This window comes from Phalangium opilio, unplaced genomic scaffold (genome assembly GCF_054372755.1).
Source record: "Phalangium opilio isolate 3A_F unplaced genomic scaffold, DU_Popi_V2 ptg000009l_1, whole genome shotgun sequence".
Classification (NCBI taxonomy): Eukaryota; Metazoa; Arthropoda; class Arachnida; order Opiliones; family Phalangiidae; genus Phalangium; species Phalangium opilio.
In genome coordinates, this window is record NW_028324146.1 from 4,821,990 (window position 1) to 4,845,223 (window position 23,234).

A 23,234-nucleotide genomic window follows, 5' to 3' on the forward strand; every position below is an offset into this window, starting at 1 on the left:
GTTGTCCTCGCTGGGAGTGGGACTATGGGACGCAATTTCTCGGGTCTGAACGATGTATATGTATATACAGGAATACAGGGTGGAAACCTTCGCCGTCCGTCTAGGTACTTTGTGCTAACAGAGCAATTAAATAGTTTATCTTTGTAGTGATTCATATGACTTGAAATATTTAATTGTTTCGTTTGTATTTTTAAATTTGAAATAATTTTACATTAACTAATTGAAATTAAGGTTAAATTTGAATAAGTTTAAATACAGTAGCGTGAGCCCCCCTCCCCCCCCCCCCCCCAAAAAAACAGAAAGGTATAGAGCTTTCAGATGGGATAGTACGTCACACCCTCCCAAGTCTTACCCCTGTTCTGGTAGCCATAATGGGTAGTCTCAGCTTCATTCCTGCTTTAAACCCACCAATATGGCAACGTAAATTATGTCACGAGACTCAGCTCCTCCTGCAACTGAAAGCTCTCTATAGCCCACTCAATCTGTGTTCACGAGCGCAAGCGTTTCGCACTGTAGCGAGCAGCTTGCGTCGTTGAGCGCGTGATCAAGTGGGCTATGATAGCCCTTTAAAACCCGGACTATTCAATTTCCATCAAAGAGAGTATAGGGGAGGAGTGGAAAGAGGGGCAAAACTTGTCTCGCTTTTCTACCGCGCATCTTCAATGCGCAGTACCGAGGCATTTCCGTTTGAGACATTAAATGGTATCGTAGGTGGCGCTATTGAGCCGGAAACTCCCTCGTACCGCTAGCCTTGCCGCTAGTATAATTTAAGCGAGACATAACTATTTACGCTTGTGGAGCGGGGGAGCTTCCACTCCTCCCTTATATTCTCTGTGTTTCCATTTAAATCAACTGCTATTAATCTGTACACTGTGAAAGAACTCTTCCCAATGCCAATAACGTTTAAAACCAAGATTTATTTTACAACAAATGCAATATCGACAATTTTTTACAGTCCTTCTCTATTTAAAAATGCTACCTTCAATTTTCGGAAACGATTGGATTTTACTGTTACCTGCTATTATTTATATTTATAAAACTATCGCCATCACAAACTCAACCGAAATATGATAATGATTTTCCTTTTTCTTTTTGTACATTACGTTGCGTTACCTTTACTTTCAATCTATCGCCGAGCCTTTACACAAGACGACATAAAATCATTAAACGAGGGGAGGGTAATAGGAACGACTTCTGATAGGGGACCAATCATAATTTTACATAGTTTTTATTTTTTTTTTATTTTATATTTTTGGTAATGATTCTTTCTTGGAAGTTATATTTTCTTTGGATTGCGTTCACGTGTGAACGCTTCTTTTCTTCAAATATGATAAAATTCTCGTCATTTCCATCAATCTTCTTGGATCAGGGTGTCTGGCTTCCAGTTTTGTCTCAGATTCATTGGAAACCTGAATAAATTAAAATAAACTTAATATTTTCTTCTCCTGAAATCTCTAATTGATTGAAAAGCAATTTTAAAATTGCAATGAGTATGTATAAGAGGGGAGACTCGGAGTCAGACAAAATGCACGTAGTGTGACTAGAACCCCATAGAACAGTTGAGAGTCAGTTTTTGTGACGGTTTTAAGGCATTCGCCCCTTCGCATGTGTAATGGGGTGAAAGACTGGTGGCGCCCCTACATGCGGCGAAGGTAAACTAAAAATACGAAGCTTTTTCTTTTCGGAAAATCAGCCGCGTTACCTGCTTTTATTTAATAACTCTTCGTTCGTCGATAGGGAGGCGCCAACAGTCATTCACCCTATCACATGTGCGAAGGAGGAGAAGCGAAAAATCCGTCACAAAAACGTTCAAGGGCCGCTTATTTCCCCAATAGTTTTTCTAGGCTTTAATAGTATCAGAAGTGAGATGAGACTAGAAGTGAAGGGCTCTAGCATTGGTAAGTAGATCCTGGCACTAGTGAACAAATTTGAGGATTTTATGCCGCTTTCATCGCGCCTACACTATAGAGAAAAAAATTGGTCGAGTTCCAAAAACTTTCCTACCCCCTTCCCCTCAACCTAAAGCCGCCAAACACGGACGCCTGTGCTTGAATCTAGTTCGGCCGTCTACCGCCACGAGCGTCTCACGTTTTGGAGGGAAAATTCAGAAACCGCTACCAGAGGACCAACCGTTGGTGTCTTATCAAGAATATTCACTTTTGCCACGTGAAGAATTTGTTTACCTCAATACTTCTAGTCCCTTATTCTACTTCTGATGGTATGTTATAATGTCTATGAGTGTCCCTTTCCTAAACCGTTACCACGAAGTTGCGCGCCACTGTATGCCTCGTTTGTTTTTTACCTCCCCTCTTATACATCCTCCTTGATTTTAGTATCACGATCGGCGTAATATTGTGAAACATTCATACCGGAATTGGAATGGCGTCGGTAGTTAAATCCTTCTCTATGTTTTCAACGTCCGGCAACAATTCGAAATCTAGTTCTTTGCCTTGTTGTTTAGGTGTATATACCACGGTGACTTCTTTCCTCATAGGTTGATACCCGTTAATCTGCGCCGTTACAGCGTACTTGCCAGGTGTAAGCAACCTCCAGTACTCCCCTTGATAAACTGAGAGTGCCAATTTATTAAAATAATAATATGAAGCAATGATAACTTGGGAAAGTTTTCGGACTACTCATTTTGGGAGGTGTGAAACCAATGAAATTTACGTCACTCCCCCGAGTAGTCCGTCTCGAAATGCGATAAGTTAATAAAGAGTTTTTAAATACCCGTGGTGACATCGTGATCAATGCCCTTTTCGGTGCCGTCAGTAATATTAAACACTTTAATAGTCGCACCAACTAATGGTTTGTTCGTTTTGGAATCTTTAACGAAACCTTTGATTCCTAAATGCGACTATGCAGGAACACAATCGTTATTGCTTTGCTTTGACAGTTATGATTCAGGAAAATATTTGGTGTCTTACCTGCCAAATGTAATTGACCAGGGCTTCCCTATTCTTTTGCCATTCAGCGGGTAGTTCGTCTTCGGAAGGATACTTGCTGCAACCTAACTCTAGGGTGATTTCAAAATCGTTCGAACTCAGGTAATTGAAATCTTGCATTCCTTGGAACAAAGCAAAAGAGAAGAATTTGGTTTTGAAATCAAAGAGAATAAAGGGGAGGAGTGGAAGCTCCCCCGTTCCACATGCCTAAAATACTTGTTGTCCCTAAATATAACTAGAGGTACGAGAGAGATTTTCCGGCTAGCTCGATTTTGATTGGTTTGACGTCATAAACGGAAACTCCTCGGTATTGCGCACTGAAGATGCGCGATAAAAAAGGGTAACCAGTTTGCACTTTTGCACCACTTTCAACTCCCCAAACTGAACGTTATCTAAGGCATCGTTAAACAAGTCATCCGTCTTGGGGCAGAATATTCTTGAACCCAACCCTGCAGTTCTTGTGATATTCTTTATGCCGTTTCAACTGAACTAAGAGGGAAAGACAAGGGCTAAAACTACACCGGCGCTGTAGATTATTTTATTTTACGAGGATATCTTATCTTGAAGAAAGTTTACGTCCTTTGTTTTAAACTTAAACCTCTGTTCGTTAGCTCCCACAATTCCTGGAATAATGCTGGAAGCCTAATTTCCCTTACATATTAAGGATTACCTTCCCTTTTTTAACCGTCGAAATGACATTAATTAACAGATCAGATGGAAACTCAATTCAAGTAAAATGTTGCTGTACTGCCAAAGGAAAAATTAATCGATATGATGGATGTCACATGTCAAACGTATGTCACTTCGTCTAAAGCTTATAATAATAATTTCGATTCCGATTTCACGAGTTGTACAGCGACATTCAACTCAAAATAAGTGTTCGTTCGATCTGTCCCACTCTGTATTCTATTTTTTTTCTTCAAAGTTTCCTATTAATCTACTTCGAATAAGTATAAAGTTGCGCGACTTACCTCCAGAAACACTATACCACGCTGCTCCGTTAGTGATACCACCCTGTTTAGAGAAATCGTCACCTCCGCAGTCAATTCCTTCTTTTAACGACATAGTCTTGTGCGTGTTAGCATATACTTGCGCCAGATGTCTGAAAATATAAAAACCATACGTCAGTTAGATGACAAAGTCAAGTCCCTTAACAATAGGATCGTTAATCATCACGTGTACTGTTTACTTCCATTATTGGCATTCTAACGTATCAGTTTTTACCATAAATTGATAATCTTTCTTTAAGTTTATATGTCTATAGGGGATCTATAGAGTGGAACTGAGAGGGGAGGAGCTACGGGGACGTGACGTCTAAATTGTATGGCCTGAGCTGACAACTTCCAATATGGTCGCCAAAGTAGGACCGCCTTGTTGGGGCGCGTAGAGTAAAACTATTGCCCCTTAGCGCTTTTTCCGACTTAAGGGGGCTCACATTATCTCGGCCCCCGGTTGCAAAATAGTTAATCCCTGGCCTGCAAAGTTTATTGTAATGCTATTCCTATGGAAGGTGCTATGTTTTGTAAACATTTTCCTTAAATGTTCACTCGATCCTCAGGTTTTTAGTATGGTTGCATGGGGGGCAAATAGGACTATAACACACTCAAAGGACATCACCTTATCTCTAGTAGTACTCCCAGAGTTATGAGCCTCCAAAGTTTAGTGTAATGCTATTCCCATGGAGTTTATATTTGTGAATATTTTCCTTAATTACTGGGTCCCTGTTTACTCGATCCCCAAGTTTTTAGTATGGTTGGATGGGGGGCAAATAGGACTCAAAGGAGATCCCCTTATCTCTTGTAGAACCAGAGTTATGAGTCTCCAAAATTTAGTGTAAATGCTATTTCTATGGAAGGTGGTATGTTTATGAACATTTTGCTTAAATACTACCCATATTACCCTGGGCTCCATTCCTGCTTCTAAATTACATGGATCCCTGGTTTTAGTTTGGCAGGAATCTCTAAACATCCTATGGCCATAACTTTATTCATATAATTCTGGAAATTTATCGTGAACGGTACCTAGTTGAGCCTAAGTTCTTTGAGGTAGGTATGTAAAGTATTACATCTCACCGCTTTTCCTGAATAGGCTCAGTTATTGATTTTACAGGGCTTGAAGGAATATTTGCTTACCTAAAGGTTTCATCATCAGGAGTGGGTGTATATTCCCGGCTGTTACCATCCTCTGATTCGTCAAAGGGATAATTGGCAACGAGAGCTCCCCCATGGAGATTGGCAGAAAGAACAAACGGGTTATTTAGAATCCATTCCATGACAGCCATAGTTTCAGGCTGAACCTATTCAGATAGAGAAATACAGAAAAAAAATATTCAATTTCGTTGGGTAAATATTTGATTAGATTTGCTTTTGCTTTTGAAAGACCGAGACTTATTTGTTATTGCTTTTCAAAGGAGCTCTATAAAGGACTGAGCAATAAAAATTGTAATATAATAGATATTGCATATAGTTGGACAATATAAAATTGGAAAGAAGCAATATTTTCGGTTTTCACAAGGGCTATCAAAAACTGAACCTGCACATGTTTTATCTGCCTGACTACATTTAGTTCGGATATACTCCATTATCTACCTATCTATATCTATATAAATCAAAGTCCTGACTGACTGACTGATAATCAACGCCCAGCCCAAACCGCTTGCCCTAGAAGGCTGATAATTTGCAGAAACGTTACTCATAAGTAGTAGGCGCGTACTAAGAAAGATTTTTCCAATCCGCCGTCATCTTAAAAAATGGCGCCCAGAAATGTAAAAAATCTTCTCTATGCAACAAAGTCCGCGCGTTTCAACCGATTTCACAGGTATTTAGTACACGGGTTTCCTTTAACCTATAGACGGGCTGAATGGTCTTTTGGGTTCTGTTTGTTGCCATCTTTTTAAATGGCGGCCAAAAACTAAAAACCCTTCTTTATGGAATAATGTCCGCGTGGAAAGTAATAAAAAAGTGTCCCGACGGGCTGACGGGCAACGCCGAGTGCCTTCGCTCCTAGGGTGCTACAAAAATATTAGCCATCAGTAAAATCTACCCATTCTTTGTATCATTTTGATGGAAGTTCTTATTACACGCGAGCGACGGCGCGGGTAACAGCTAGTGAGAATATAATATCATCACGTGATGGTAATTCTAAAACAAAAGCGATCGCCCCGTTTATCAACAAAAACTATAAAAGTTCATAAGATATGTTCCATAAGTTTGTCACTGGAGCTTGTCATGAAGTGACGTAGGTCATAGATTCGAGGTAAAGCGAGGGAGGCCTGGTGAGGCGCAGTCAAAGGCTTAGTACATAAGACTAAATAGAAAGATGGAAGTACTGCAAAATTAACCACCGAATGTAGGACTTCAATTCTCGGTTGTCGTTCTCGAACTAGGTATCTCGAGCTGTAAGTCTCTACAGAAGTACCATTTGTAATTATGGTACTTATGGTCTCTAGTAATTCAATATGAAGCGAATGTGATTAACAATGTAAATAAAATGTTACACTATTTGGTTAAAACAAACAAACTTTTAGTAGTTAAATAATAATAATAATTTGTACCCCTTTCGTAGTTGATTAAAAACACTTTGAAGCGAGGTTTTTCATATCGAATCATTTAAATAAGCAGAATACAAATTTAATCGGCCTTTTAGTCATTTAACTCCACCCTTAATGATTCTCTATTTTACCAAAGTGAAAGAAATAGAGAAATATGGTTGAATGATATCTCTGTTAATTATAGGTCATCACTATTCCATGAATATCTATTAAGGAATTATAATAGATCATAGGCTTAATCTTTGAATTCGTTAGGTGTATAACTATTTCCTTAATCACACTGTCTACAAGTTTTGATTCGGTATGGAATTTCACCACCTGAATGTCTTTTTCCGTTATACTCCCTATTGACGTTCAGTCGTTTGACCTCTTTTGTAACCGTTTTTAAGTATCTCAAATCGGTTTCGTTTTGTGTATTTAAAGGGTTTGGCGGTTTTCCATAAAGCATGTTTGAATATTTTAAAAAAACTTTATATTTCTTTTAACTTTAACTGTATTTTAATTTTTATAAACATCTCGTCGTTTAAATATATAGTGTTAAGATAAACATAAATAGGGATATATAATTGTGTTTAAGCATTAAGTTGTCTGTGCAATCTTGCTACATATATATAGCGACTTTGTATTAGATTAAAGTTCCGGGTTAAACAAATAATCGCGAAATATTTGAGTAAATGATAAAATAATTTCAATAAACAATACCAAAATAAAAGAAAGGTCAATTTCAACATGGTTGCGAGATACGGTCAAATGGGTTAACTCTATATGTTGTCATTTGTATGGACCATTTCCCAATTCGGTATATAAGCTTAAAGTTCATTTTCAGATGAATGAGTATCTCTGCCTTGGTATAAATAGCTGACATTCTAAAGCATTTAATACGATAAATATGTGGTGAAAATGATTGGAATAATTGTAGTAGTAGTTTTGAGTATTCTATGGGGTTGGGTGTTCTTTTCAGAGCGTCCACCCTATAGATGTGCTTTCTCTGCCATCACCCCATGCCCTCACAATGATGCTGATCCCGGTCAGGCTGTGGAACCTCCAGCGGCTGCCATGAACCCCCAAGTCTACGTGTGAGTTACTTAAAAATATAAAAGTTAATACTTCAGTGTACTGCGAGTTAATTTAAAATATACTATAGTTGATCATTTAGTATACTGCTGGTTAAAATGGCAAATAGATTAGCTGCTACGAGTTAATTTAAAAATATATAATAAATAGTTTAGCATACCGCGAGTTAAAGTTTAGCGTATGAAATCTGATGGTTTAACCTATCAGCCAATTTTCAATCAAATCTTATGATCTTAATATTTATTTATTTTAGCCCACCTCCGTTCGAATACAACCAATGGTCTGTAGACGAGGGGTTCATGGAGGATTTCCTATCATCCGACGGCTCTGAGGATGAGGAGAAGGAGGCAATAGTCTGGCCGTAAGTTTTCCATGGACGTGTTTACTTCATTTATATTTAATATTAATTATATTATCATCATCTGCCTTCTAAAACGTTTTGAATTTTGTTTACTTATTTTTTATTTTTCTTTTCTCTACTCCCAGGGGATGGGATTTCGATCAACTTTGGACCGAAGGATATGCCCGTTTACCCGAAGCACACTGTACCCCACACTGTCTGTATTGCGGGGGTAATGCTTTACATAGTCGAGGGTACCGGAGCACGTGTGATGCTACCTCGATAGTTTTCTACTGTATGAATAGTAGATGTTATCAGAGCGTCCACCCTATAGATGTGCTTTCTCTGCCATCACCCCATGCTCTCACAATGATGCTAATCCCGGTCAGGCTGTGGAACCTCCAGTGGCTGCCATGAACCCCCAAGTCTACGTGTGAGTTTTGGACCGAAGGATATGCCCGTTTACCCGAAGCATACTGTACCCCACACTGTTTGCATTGCGGGGGTAATGCTTTACGGAGTCGAGGGTACCAGAGCACGTGTGATGCTACCTCGATAGTTTTCTACTGTATGAATAGTAGATGTTATTACTATCGGGGTTGCATTTACTACATCAAAAATGAGGTAGTTTTCATGTGCTCTGGCGCCGGGGATTGGTATCCCAAAAATTGTTAACGATAACAAAAAGTTTTTTTTTATTATTTATGAAAAGAAAAAAATAAAAAATAAAAGATTTAAAGAGAGAAACTAGATTCATTATTTACATATATTCCATCTCCTACCTCCTTTAAATATGGCTAATTTATATATATATTTTTTAGCATTTAACACTGTCCTTCGCCTACAAAATGTAGAACTTACAAACGTTTTATTAATTAAAGTCTGCGAAATACTTATTCGCGAAATAATTATTCGCGTCATTGAATCTCACGTGATAATGAACTTCGTAAAACATTAAACTATGTGAGTGTTATCACACAGACACTCGGCTAAGCCTAACATAGTGTATTCCAATAATATGTTTTAGGTCAAACACAGTGTATTCAACGCCTCTGTTTTGTTTACGTTAATGATACGCAATTTCAAGCAGGTGTTGGGATACTATTTAAGATAACGGTTCCAGCGTCGTATTCAAGAAATTCGAGCCAATATTCCTAGATATTTTTAAGACAGATAGGTGTAACCAGAAGTATATAATACTTCTCTTCTATTATCCCCTTCTGGTGTAACGTATTGATTTAAAAATAAGAAGACGCCATTGAAAACAAGGAATTCCCCATGCGTATTTTCCCCATTGGCCGAGTATTTTTCCATACGTATTTCCCCCACCACATTGTCAAAGTCAATAAAATATCGGGAGCCACAAAATAATGATGCAATGAATTCTAGTATCTATATAAATCAAAGTCCTGACTGACTGACAGACTGACTGATAATCAACGCCCAGCCCAAACTGCTTGCCCTAGAAGGCTGAAAATTTGCAGGTACGTTACTCATAAGTAGTAGGCGCGCACTGAGAAATATTTTTCCAATCCGCCGCCACCTTAATAAATAGCGCCCAGAAATGTAAAAAATCTTCCCTTTGCAACATAGTCCGCGCTTTTCAACCGATTTCCCAAATATTTAGGACACTGGTTTCCTTTTACCAATAGACGGGCGGAATGGTCTTTTGGGTTCGATTTGTCGCCATATTTTTAAATGGCGGCCAGAAATTTAAAAACCCTTCTTTATGGAATAATGTCCGCATGAAAAGTAATAAAAAATGTCCCGACAGGCTGACGGGCAACGCCGAGTGCCTTCGCTCCTAGAATGCTACAAAAATATTAGTCATCAGTAAAATCTACCCATTCTTTATATCATTTTGATGGAAGTTCTTATTACACGCGAGCGACGCCGCGGGTAACAGCTAGTCTTATATATTTTTGAGATAGTGGTTTATTTTACGTTTGCTTTTTATGCACAAGTCACAATTCGTTACTCAATTTGACCAAACTGCACGTAACACCAGGGGAAGGTTTTACAAATAAATTGGTTGAGTTCTACCATTTCTTATAAAACTTTTACATAACGTCCTATTCTAGATCCGCGAAAGTTGAAGAAGTTCTGACTGTGACTGACTGATAATCAACGCCCAGTCCAAACTGCTTTGTCTAGAAGGCTGAAATTTTGCAGGAACCTTACTTAGGAACGAACTAAGAATGATTTTTTCTAATCCACCGCCATCTTTTAAAATGGCGGCCCTAAAAGTGAAAACTAATAGAAATGTCCTGCTACTATATGTTGAAACGAAAATCTTATGACGGTATAGTCAAAAATTTTAAAAATATACCGATGATGTTAGAAAGGTGAGTCAATGAATGGATTTTGCAAATATGTTGTGTACTGTAGATGCTTTTAAAATTCTGTACTTTTCAAATCCGTTTTAAACAGGCTCCCCTTTAGAAGTGCATGTTCCTTCCGCTGCATACCAGTGTTGAGGGAAAACCAACGTTACGGATATAACAGAGGAAGTTCCAAATATTTTATTAAAATAAAAAAGGAATTTGACTTTAAAGAAATAGATTTCCTTAAAACGTGATTGATAGATAGTTCGGCCTAGATTCAGGGCAGACACAAAAAATGTGGATAAATGGAGGAAAACATTTATTTTCGATATTCCCTAAAGCGAAAGTGTTTCAATTGAGAGTTAATAAGCCTGAGTATGACTGTCCAGTAATGACAGTACATGGACACTAATATCTTTGTCATTGAAAATAGCCAATAGGCAGAAACATCCAATCTTGAAGTATGGATACTGCAGATCAAGTCGATACTTGTCGATTCGTTTTTGAGTTATTCGACTTAAAACCAGGGTTCGAAAAATCCAGCCCGCCGGGTTTTATTGGGTTTTTATATAAGCAGTTGCGTGCATTGTAGAAATTGTCATAAATCTTAAAATATTTCATAAAAGATAATGAATGTTATTAAATAATACCTTGGAAGTCAAAACATTATCTTAAACCAGGAATAGATTTAATATTAGAAGTAGGAATGGAGAACAGAGTAATGTGGGCACGTCAAAGTCCCGGACCACCTTCACCGGGACGGTGGTCTATGAAAGAAGAGGCGGGTGTTAGCTACAGAGGTAAAATGGAATTACGTATTTTTCGCCGTCCCCGTCAGCAACATCATCAAAACGTAGTTTAAGTGAGCCAATAGGCCTAAGATAATATAAAATCTTTGTTACGTGTTGGAAGGAGGAGCTCTATACTGGGCTATGAGTCGGACTGAAGTAAATACTAACCGTTCTCCATTCCTACTTCTAAAATTAAATCTATCCCTGATACCATTTAAACACGAAAATCAAAAATATTTCATCATTCTTTGAGCATGTTCTTCTTCACGACCGACCGCGTTCATTAATTACGTGACACTACTATGCCAATTGTTATATTTCAGAAAAGTATATGTCTCATAATTGATTGTTTATCATTTAGCGCAAAATCGAAAAAGCTGCTATAACCATTTCATTGTTTTGACTAAACGAGGCCCAATTACGAGATTCGACCCAAGGGATGTTGACCGGGCAAAGAAGGTCGCGGCGTGTTTTCACCGTCATTAATTATTTTGTTTGTGAGCGCGGTTTGAGTTACGTTTTTGGAGAATCTCTCTTCCGAAAGACAAAAGTTTGTGTAATTTAATCTAGGATGACAGATCCGTAATTTGTTAAATTAAAGTAATTGGAAACCCCTTCGAGACGAGTTTTTCCCATTTTCGTTGTATTGCTTTTCTCTTCTAAAAGAGGTTTTAGTTCAGGCAACTGTCTCAACTCAGTAGCTTCCTATGCCAAATACCATAAAATATGTATGACTTTCTCATCTTTGGCAAAGTGGAACGACACGATAAAGTATGAGTAGAGGACGATAAATTAATTGACCATCTAGTATAGCTCTTTCAGAAACCGATGGCTCCCTTCAGCTCAAGAGACGCCAATGATCCTACAACCTTTCTACTAAAGAGTCGACCGCAGTTATTGCGTCAGAAAGGTTTCATAATCTGTTTAGTGGCAATTTTCAAAATTGCAGAGAATTAAAAAACAATATAGCAATTACAAAATTTCAGTATCGCTACAGTGTAGGTCCGACGACAGTTTTTTGGTGGTAAAAAACGTGGTAGACAACCCTCAGTATGACCATTTCGTAGGAACTAAAGGCTCTTTCAGACGATCCAACTTTTTGACTCAGCTTGATAGGTCAACTCGAGTTGAAACAAGTAGTTGGATCGTGTGAATAGACGCTGGATGAGTTGAGTCACCAAAAAAGTTGGCTAGGAAAAATTGGATCAATGATCCAATTTTTGCTGACTCAACTTTTTAATTTCATTTTTCCAGCCAATCAAAATTAATTACAAAAAAAAGCCTTTTTCGCGGGTTATTTCGTAAGTGCCAAGGTAGGTGGCGCTTGAAAAATTTCATTTGGCAGTAAAAGTTTAGTCGTGTGAAAAGGAAGGATTTACTTCACTTTTCCCTTCAAAAGTTCGGCAAGTTCATACAAATTTTTGACCATCGAGCTGAGTCAAAAAGTTGGATCGTCTTTAGAGGGAAAGAAAAGTTTGCCTTCCACCTCGCTTTTTAGCGCCTACGCTGTAGTCTTTTAGCATTATGAGAGTGCGCAGAAACGGCAATGTATCAACCCCTTTGTATGTCCCAATAACAGAAGTTAATGACTTCTTATCCTGGGAAGTATTGGACACTAAGGCTTTATATAGTATCCATCGTAAAAGAGGGTCGAAACTTTCCTCTTAATATCACCGCCACACTCTTAACTCATCAACTCGGGTTTTATTTTAAATTTTTTAGAAGTTGAGATCCGAGTCTTTTTTAAATTAAGAGATAATTAACGAACCTTGTGATTTATCTGATCGATGCTACGGAAGTAATGGTGTCTTCCTGTTCCCACTTGTCCTTTGCGATAAGCCAGAGGGTTCAAACTTGGGAAATCGCGGTTCAAGTCAACTCCATTCGCGTTGCTTCGACCCAAAAGCCAATCTTTGTCTCCGCCATACTGCAATAAAATAGAATGTATTTAATATCAGAAGGGGATAATGTAGAAGGATAATACTCTGTATTCTCTTAATACTTTAGTTATGTAACATTATTCTTCCCGGGCTCACCCTTTTTGTTTGCTTTCTTGCCCATCATATTTCAGATGGGCATCGCACCGCCATGTGAACTCTACAACTGTTTGGTACTAAATTCTCAGAAATCAACCCACAAACCTTGATTGTATTGACGTGGGACAAAAATCCTCAAGCGCTCCTTGGCAGATAGTTAAGCGCTAATAGAGTAATAATGGCGGAACTATTTATGGCCTATGTGATTCGGTTTAGTAACCTTGCTCTGATGTTGGGAAGAATCACGTTACAAGTACCCCGCTTTGTGGTACACTTCTCTCGAAGAGAAGTATTATATACTTCAGTTAATATGGATATATTCTTAGCATTTAATGAGATCATGGAGGAAAAGTGGAAAGAAGACGAAGAGGGGGTACGCTTTCCTACCCATCCGATAGGCTTTCCATCCACAACTTGGTAGAATATCGAGTTTTTGAGGTCGGTTCGTTTCATCACTTGACCACATTTTATGAGATCTCTCTACATTCTCCCGTTATGGAAGTTTGGCATGAAAAGCTTGTTAAAGTTAGAACGGCTTTCCTTCCCCTTTCTATTTTTCCTCCATTCTATCGGTAATATATTTTAAGGCTTAGTTTTAAAATGGTTTAAACTAAGGCATTTGATTATAACGAGTACAGATTTGCTACTTTTGGCTGTCTGAAATGTAGAAGTATAGGATTTGCAAATACAGCATGCACTACATTGCATAAGCAGATGCATACAAGTGTTCAGTTTAAAGAACTTGAAAACCACGAATATTGTAATAATTTTGTGGTGGGTAATGTGTTTAGAGTGCATAAAACCTCTATGTTAAACATAACCTAAAGCTGAGAAATGGGGAACCTATGTACTTTAATTTATTTTTGAGATTTATTACTACGATATGATATTGTTGAATTCAGCATTTTTCAAATTTGGCAATCGGTCAAGTCAAGAATGACTTGAAATTGTTAATAACAAATTCAGTTTTGCTATCAGAACACGCTAAATACTTTAGCCACTGCTAAAAAAAGGGATAAATTGTTGCCTTAGCTGTAGAAGAAAATATGCCTAGTAACCAAAATTTCCCAAGTTCTTTTTCATTTAAGTGACTATTTAGGGCAAGTTGGGCAAGAAATTAATTTAGATTTGGCTTATTCAGAGCAGGCTAAATAATTATAACGTTGGCCAACAAGCTCCGATTAAAAATTGTTTTATTAGAGTTCAGAGCCAGTATTGTTTATAATCCTGTTGAATATAGCTTTTTTTTAAAACATTTATGGAAAAGGGAATGCATACAGCTAATAGGAATCATTGTGTAGGCAATTTTCTCAACTTATCTAGGCGGATTTTGCGGGAAGAGCTAGACTAATCATTACGTATAACAAATTTTACCTTGGGAATATTCCAAGGTATATGCGCAAAAAATTGCACCTTATATATGGGAATATTCTATCTCGCTGTCTGTTGCACCTTACGCGTGCGCCTGACCTTGTGTTGCTACCAAAGAACGAAATTACAGTTAGAAAGACGTCAGAATTATGAAACCGCGATGGAAAGCAAGTTCTCAAGCATGGTCAACAAAACCCGCATAGAAATTGACAAGGGATGTATATGGGGCCACAATGTTTCCTATTAGCTGTATGTATTCCTGATGGAAATTGTATATATTGATGACGAGACACAATAGACGAATTCGGAAACCCCATACTCAGAAAACAACTTTCAGGGGCGCTAGCCATATCGGGGGCCAAATATTTGTAATAACACATCACGGTAGATGGCGCTAAAAGACTTGCTCTTGATATTAATTATTTTCTTAAAACTTTTTCGTGTTATTTTGCGTTTGTATATATACAAATAAATTTGTACCTAAGGTCCAAACTTATTTATGTCAAAATTTATATAATTACTATAAGTGCGATTAGTTATTAGTTCTCGTTTTAAAGTGTAGGGGGCGAACGGTTTAAAAAAAGTGCACTCTCATGCTGATTGGCTAGACGGACCCGTGAGAAAACGATGCTAGTGACTTGGTGCGTAATTCTGGCCAATCAGCATGAGAGTGCGCTTTTTTAAACGGTTCGCCCCCTACACTTTAAAACGAGAACTAATAACAAATTGCACTTATAGTAATTATATCAATTTTGACATAAATAAGTTTGGACCTTAGGTACAAATTTATTTGTATATATACAATCGCAAAATAACACGAAAAAGTTTTAAGAAAATAATCAATATTATGAGCAATACCTTTAGCGCCATCTACCGTGATGTGTTATTACAAATATTTGGCCCCCGATATGGCTAGCGCCCCTGAAAGTTGTTTTCTGAGTATGGGGTTTCCGAATTCGTCTATTTTATTTTAGAAACAAATATAGTTTGCGATGAGAAGCTAACTTTTAGACTTTGACTTTCGACTGCAAAGTGTTAAGAGTTTTATTAAACTAAAATTAGGAGTTTGAAACGAGGGGTCCGACATTCCCAAAAAAGCGTACAGTGTTTTGCCAAAGATTTCGTGATTTTGTTAAAGATTTCGACAAAGATTTCTTTGATTTCGTGATTTCACCAAAAATGTTTTCTTTGATTTCGCCAAATATTTCGTAATTTCTTCTTGCTTTCGCGGTTTCGCCTAATATTTCTGAATTTTCTCTTTGATTTCGTCTTTTCGTGATTTCTTCAAAGATTTCACGATTTCGGCGTGCCACGAGAATTTTCTTAATAAAAAGGCAAGGCGTACGCGATTGGTCGGAGGTCCTTATTTCAAATCATCCTTAAAATCTGAAGCTAATTTGAATTTTAAAATCACTCGGAGATATTTCCTGAATGTTTGACTATGCAGACTGGTCTTATAATTAGTAGAAGAATTTAATAAAAAAATCACTTGATTTTCCGCTTCACCCTCCCTTTAATGTATGGTAAAAATTTCAAAGAGATCCTTAAAATTGTTTATTTTGTGAAAAATAAAGTGTAGTTTTAAAATTCATAAGTTAATCTGACTTTTGGTGAAAAAGACTGAATTTTTACATATAAGCTGAATGTCTTCCAGTTCGGATATGCGTGTATATCATACCGAATATAACGCCATCCGCAATACATCAACATTTTACTCAAACTAAGTGTTTGTCTAATTTGTCCCATACTATATAATACGGTTATGAAAAGAAAGAAAAAAAAAACGGAAGGATAAATTTATGTCAAAAACACCACGAGGCACCCACGCTCATATACAGAATAATGATCCCATCTGTCACTGCGGTCTTAGCTTAAAAAAACTTATTTGCACGACCCTCGTGGGGTAGATACAACCCAACCGAACGACGTCAAACAATTACGTCACTGAGCAAAATCGATACTTTAGTCTTACCTCCATTTTGGTGGCGATATCCCAACCATCTGGATTCATCGATGGAAGAATATGAATTCTAGTGTTATTAAGTAAAAGTCGAATATCCGGATTGCCCTTCTTGTATTCGTTGCACAGATAATGGGCCAGAGTTAAAAGTAATTCCCTGCCGAGAACTTCGTTGCCGTGCATGTTAGCGATGTACTTGAACTCGGGTTCAACTATAAGAAAATTAAAAAATTAAAAATTAAAAAAATAGTAAGACAGGGTTCATACAACTTTTGAAAAACAAATTTCCCTGAGATTTCCAGTTTTTTCGCATTTATTTCCCTGAGTTTTCCAGGTTTTCCCGTATATGGAGTATCCTATGGAGCAAATGTTAACGAAGGAGTGGGGGGGGGGGTCAAATAGGACTATTACATACTCAAAGGGCATCCCCGTATCTCTAGTAGAACTTGAGTTATGAGCCTCCAAAGTTAGGTGTAATGCTATTCCTATGGAGGGGATGTTTATGAACATTTTCCTCAATTTCTCGGCCACTATTTGACGCTACCCCACGTTTTTACTTTTTAGTATGGTTGGATGGGGGGCAAATAGGACTATAACATACTCAAAGGACATCCCCGTATCTCTAATGTAACCAGAGTTATAAGCCCTAAAGTATAGTGTAATGTCACTCCTATGGAGGGAATGTTCATGAACATTTTGCTTAATTACTCGGCCCCTTTTTGACGCAAATTTCCCTGATTTCCCTGAATTTTACTGAAAATTCTAAATTTCCCTGAATTTTCCCTAAAGTTTCTGTCAACTATTATTTCCCTGATTTTTCCAGGTGTGTACGAACCCTGTAAGAGTGAATGGAGGCACGTGCTTTATATGGAAATTCCATCGTACATTGTTTAGGACTTCAAGGAAATGAAAAAAGATTAACATTTATTTAATAAATGGCTTGGGGTATAATTTTGGCCTTATCGTTAAATCCCCGGTTTTCCTTGAAGTTTCCGTTTTAACAGAAGTCCATTAAATTAGCCTAATGGACTTCTGGTTTTAACTATAACCGAGCGCATGTATATCCATTAATTTAGGTAATTGTATAATTGACAATAATTGGTGCGTTTTGTAACTTGCGGTTTTTAGATTTAATTTCGTCACAAGTACATGTACTTGAGCCATAAGGAATTTGAATTTAAAGGGGTAATATATAGGCCTAAATAAATTATATTTTTTTCATATCAATAAACAATATCAAATCGGAGCACTTTCTCAACTCCGTAATCTCTCAAAAATGCTTTATCAAACCATTTATAAACGTGAAAATCTTCGCGCTTAGTAGATTCGCTATCAGAATTATTTAATTAAGGCATTTATTCATAGTTGAGTGCGAGCTCATTTGGGAAAGCTAAGTAGTACCATAAGTTTATAATACATGCTCCATAAGTATGACACTTAATATACTTCTGAATAATATACTTACTGAGAGCTAGTTCGAGAACGACAAACGAGAATTGACTTTACTCGAGTTTTGCAGCTATTGCACCTTCCTATTTAGTCTGTACTAAGCCTTTGACAGCGCCTCACGGCTAGGCGTCGCTTTAAGAGAATCTATGACGTTTTACCCACGTCACTTCATGACAAGCTCCAGTTTGTAACCAGTGACAAACTTATGGGATATATATCTTATGAACTTATGGTAGAACTATTAAACACTGTTAAATTTCAAAGTAGTGTTTATCTAGTGTCCTATATCACATAGTATAGTATATACTTATAAAGTGGAACCCATCGGGTTTGTCAAATATAAACCACAAATTATATGGGGTGCGTTTGTTTGAACTATTGTTAATTTACTCTTGATGCCATGCTATCCAATATATTATTTACTGACAAAAGTCACAAAACTTCTTAGGGTATTATATAAATGTATAAGTTGACCTGTGCATTTTACCACGGGTATAACTAAATCATGGACTTTGGAATTGTTTGCTCAAAGAAGTATCTTTTTTAAGAACAAAGCACAGGGAGCTAAGGAGAGTATATACATCATCTCATTTACTTCTCATCAGACGCGCCCTACTTTAAACAATGCTGTGAAGTTTAAAAATTTATAAACTTGAATCCAGTTTGAAATATTGTTGAAGTATACTTTCACATTTTACTTGAATTTTCCGACAGTATGTCGAGATATAGCGTTAACTTCTTTTTTAGAAATAATTTTTGAAGTAAAAATATGAAATCATGCAGTTTTCCATAGTATGTTAGCATTCTGACACCGTGGACTTATGCTTATAGCTGCACTTTTAATGAAACATATTTTCACTCCATTTACATCACCTCGTGTAAAATGCCAATGGAAAACGGCACTAATTCATTTTACAGGTTTACAGTTAGGCAGAAGAGGGTTAAAGGGTAATTCCGGTGGCTCCCGCACCCTATTGCATATCAATTACACGTTAGGTGACCGCATTTAAAATGTATTTTCGGTCTATTGCATACTCAATTTCCCCGATAATAAACTTTCTCTTTCATGAAAACTTTCAAGCTTCCGAAGTGTCTAACTTAAACATGACAATCAATGTAAGACTTGTTCCATATACAGGGTGTTTGTGATAAGCCCGTCATAAATTAAGGGGATGTTTTTGGGCGGTTTTGAGTCGAAAATGTTCTTTGATATTTTGCAGTCCGGGCCACTGTTTTCGAGTTATGTTTTAGTGTTTTAGGGATAACCCCTTAATTAAATTAGAAATCATTGTCTTTCAGTTTCTTAATTAAATTTAAGGGGTCATCCGTAAAATACTATATCAATCTTAACTCGAAAACGGTGGCCCGAACGGCAAAATATTATAGAACATTCTCGACTCAAAATTGCTCAAAGAACATCCCCCTTAATTTATGGCAGACTTATCAGAAACACCCTGCATGTTGGCAGCTTATCATGGCTCACAAATCGAAGTTCGGAGTAGCGCTTTCATAATATATGGGGCGCAAATTTAGAAATAGAGTTGTGCTTTAGTTTTACAATGTGTTGTGTTTATTTAACAACATGCGATACAGAAAGGTTGAAAGAGAGCCTTAGATAAACATTAAGATAGTGCAAAAATCTAATAAAATTGACTTTTGTACTCCTTTAAACCGAAACAACGCGAACGACTTTCTCAAATATGTTTGACCTCAATAGGACGATCAATCCCAAAAATAGTTATCTTAATTCAGTGTTCAAGTATCATTTTCCAAATTCTACAAAATATCAACGTTTCTTGAGCATAGAGATAATACCACTTTAAGTATGTGTATCTTGCCAATACTACGAAATTACGAAATCTGACACCAAATTTTATAGAATACAATTCTGAGAATAATTTAAATATAAACCAACCATTCACAGAATTAGGTTACAGACATAGGGATAAGATGGCAAACTAACACCGCAAAGTTTCATGGGGTGTTAGGTCAGATCTGGTACGGGTTTAGTTAGGGTTAGGTTGGGTTTAGTTAAGGTTGGGTTAGGTTAGGTGTAGTTATGGTTTAAATTAGTTTTGGTGAGTGTAAGGTTAGATTTAGTTAGGGTTAGGCCAGGGGTTAATCACTCTCAGAGTTTCTGTACACCGATTACTGGTTATAGAAATCATTTAAGCACTGTCAAGGGCAGAAAACTTAAAGCATACACGTAATCACTTTAGTACAGTCAAAGGTACAGTCGTGTATACCGAATACGTTAAGTGAGTGACCCCTCGGGGTTAGGCTAGGAGTGGTTATGTTTTAAATTAGTATTGGTGAGTTAGGTTTAGTCAGAGTTAAAATTAGGTTTGGTAAGGGATTTATTAAGGTTACGATAGGTTATGTTTAGTTATGTTTCAAATTAGTTTTGGTTAGGGACTTAATTGGGTTGGTTAGGTTGAATTGAATGGACAAAGCTAATTTTCGTAATACAGATCTTATTATGATATTAATTAACAAGTAAGCTTTAGTTTTAAACAACTTACGGGGTTCGTGCGTTCCAGGGTTATCGGACATCTCAATGACGGTCAAGGGCCATCCACGGACGCTCCTGTTACTCAATTCGTAAAGCCTGGTGACATCAGGGCATTTCTGATTGATCTGATTCAGTACCTCGTTCAATTCGGAGTTGTCGTGATGTTTGAACTCGAACTCGTCATTTTCCGGGTATGATAGGCCAGACGCCAAAGCGAGAGCGACGATAAAGGAGAGCACCATAACCGCGTAACCGTTACTAGCGCCCATGCTTTCCCGTATGGTCGCTGCTCCTACTGCCTTATTAACGAGGAGAAGATTGTTAGTCGAAAATTGGGCTTGTTATCTTTCGCAAAAGCTAGCTTCTCTTATCCAAAATTTCTTCTCCTCGGCGTATGGAAAGCTAAAACTATCAACTTAATTGAAAATAAGACATTTTTTTTCTCCGGCGCGCCAAAATTTCTCTCCTTCTCTGATGTCAGCGCGGAATAAAGGGAGAAAATACTGCGGGCCATTCGCTAACTATAGCTAGAGCCGCTTCGTTGCCATGGCAACCAAAATCGAACGTCACCATTCTCCACTGCGCGCCCTTTTCTCGCGCGCTAAAGGAGAAATCTTCAGCAGAAACCAAGGCTTTTTAAAACAGCCTGGGAATAAGGGCATTTGCGGCTGATTTTCACGCCCATTTCTACCAGATAAAATCAACTTGAGACTATTTTGTTTTCTATTCTTAACAGGAAATTATAAAGTGGACAAAGGGCATTTTCTCCCCCCCCCCTCCTATGTAGGGATGATACAAGCTCCTCCCACACAACGGCACAAAACTTTCCTGATCTCATACTTTCTAAATCGAAAGTCCGGCCAATGTTTATTTAGTTTGTTTTTTTATAAGCTTCATTTTCGAAAATCACTTTGATAACAAAATCAATTGTTGTTAATGAAACTTATCTGTTCATGCCAGTAGAGGATTATCAATTTTGATAAGGTCATTTAAACTTATCAGGAATACATAGAACTAATATATAGTTAGCACACATGGAGGATTCATACCATTTACACTAGGATGCCAAGCTAACTGGAGGAGTGCCATCAGGATAGGCTTTCCGAGACTTCTGAAAACACTGTTGCTGAAGTTATAACGCGTTTAGTTCAGCGGTCACAAGTGCAAATTACGTGAATGAGGGAACTGTTGGTCAATAATGACCCTTCCAGGGATGGATTTAAATTTAGTAGTAGGAATGGAGAACAGAGTAATCTGGGAGCACGTCAAAGTCCCGGACCCCTTCCACGGGACAGAGGGGTGTGAAAGAAGAGGTGGGTAAAAGGAATTGCATATTTTTCCCCGTCCCCGTCAGCAACGTCATCGAAACGTAGTTTAAGTGAGCCAATGAGATAATTTAAACTTTTCGTTACGTGTTGGAGGGAGGGGCTCTTTACTGGCCTATGAGTCGGGCTGAAGTAAATACTAACCGTTCTCCATTCCTACTTCTAAAATTAAATCTATCCCTGCCCTAATCTGTAGAATAATGCCTTGGAAGAAAATGCAAAGCGAGTCGGCGCGCTTTTCAGTGACGTATTAAATATATCGATTAATATAAATGCCATGTCATAATAAGAAAACCTTAACCCATATGCGCCGAGTGTGAAAATTTCATTTACAGCACTATAACCCTTATGATTTAAGTGTTTGAAGCATTTCTCCCATTCCATGTGGTCCACAACTCAAGATTTTCTATTATATAATCATTAATTTCTTTTAATATGTTGCCTTAGGCCTAACGTCTGTTCAAGTGCGCGTATAAGAATGTCAAATTTCGTTAAATTAATTAAACAACGAAACTTGTAGAAGGTTTCTTAAACGTTCTTACACCGAGGTTTTCCTGGAAAATAGGCTTACAATGGGAATTAGGGAAACCAGGGAGAATATACTAGGTACAGACTGGAGTAGACAACGGAAATGTGATTCGGTAATTTCCTTTTAAATTAGCAATGATTTTAGTATTTTTGTGCTTAGAGTCAAAAAATCAAATTAAATTACTATAAATTAGGCCTACCTTTCTTTGGGTAATTTAATCTTTTCTAAAATTGCCGTAAAATCGCACCTCTAAGCAGGTTCGTAATTCGTTGTCCATATCAAAGTCAAATAGAACATCGGATTCTTTAAATTCTTAAAACTTTGGCATTGAGAGTTGTTTTTCCTAAATACTAATGTAGGTTTACGTCAATAACTTAAAGTTCACATTTTTCTAAAATTAAAACTGAATATATAAGAAATTATGTATAAATATACCCTAGTAAACTCACAACAAAATTCCAGAACTCTATTTTTGGTCTATCCTTATTTTATTTGGCACAAGCCTAGAAGGCAATTTCTAATCTCAAAAGGTATTGTGTGCCTCGCTCTTGCCTATTTAATATTTACCATAAAACGGTAACTGTCATGGCCACTCGTTTTAGGTGATACAGTTAACGTTTTTCTTCTTAAATAATCTATAGTACAATAACCACACATTTCTAAAGTCTGCAGGAATATTTTTGGACATCCACCATGATCCACGTGATTTGAAAACTTCATTAGAAGGACTATTTTTGAACTATGGGCCCAAGTTGGGGTCCGCCGGCCACATAAGCATTCCACTTGATTATTTAATTAACATATAAGGCTTTTCGGTTATTTTCTTTCACCTTAGCAGCCTACATTGGTTTTTACAGAAATAACCGGGCCGAAGGGGGGGAATACCCCCATTCAAAGACCAAAGACCGCAGATGATGATAGTATAAGTTTTGAATCATCCTATTTTATCAGCAAGTTTCAACTACATGTTTTCTAAGGATTTATCAATAAATATTATCATGAAATTATAGAGATGATATGGGAATCTA

At 37.4% G+C, this 23,234-nt stretch overlaps 2 protein-coding genes across 2 annotated transcripts; one reads left to right on the top strand and one right to left on the bottom strand.

Annotated features, from left to right (window-relative positions):
- Window positions 1-897: 897 nt before the first annotated feature.
- Window positions 898-20,852, bottom strand: LOC149713479 (carboxypeptidase E-like). Its single transcript, XM_089848358.1, has 9 exons — window positions 20,363-20,852; window positions 16,404-16,603; window positions 12,793-12,951; window positions 5,078-5,241; window positions 3,917-4,047; window positions 2,928-3,067; window positions 2,731-2,857; window positions 2,370-2,569; window positions 898-1,409 (listed from the first exon to the last, which is right to left on the bottom strand). Exons 1-9 carry the CDS (start codon window positions 20,619-20,621, stop codon window positions 1,299-1,301), a joined length of 1,491 nt encoding a protein of 496 aa, XP_089704484.1. The 5' UTR covers window positions 20,622-20,852; the 3' UTR covers window positions 898-1,298.
- On the top strand, window positions 5,150-8,633 carry LOC149713480 (uncharacterized). Its single transcript, XM_089848394.1, has 4 exons — window positions 5,150-5,287; window positions 5,356-7,571; window positions 7,823-7,930; window positions 8,056-8,633. Exons 2-4 carry the CDS (start codon window positions 7,396-7,398, stop codon window positions 8,324-8,326), a joined length of 555 nt encoding a protein of 184 aa, XP_089704520.1. The 5' UTR covers window positions 5,150-5,287; window positions 5,356-7,395; the 3' UTR covers window positions 8,327-8,633.
- Window positions 20,853-23,234: the final 2,382 nt, after the last annotated feature.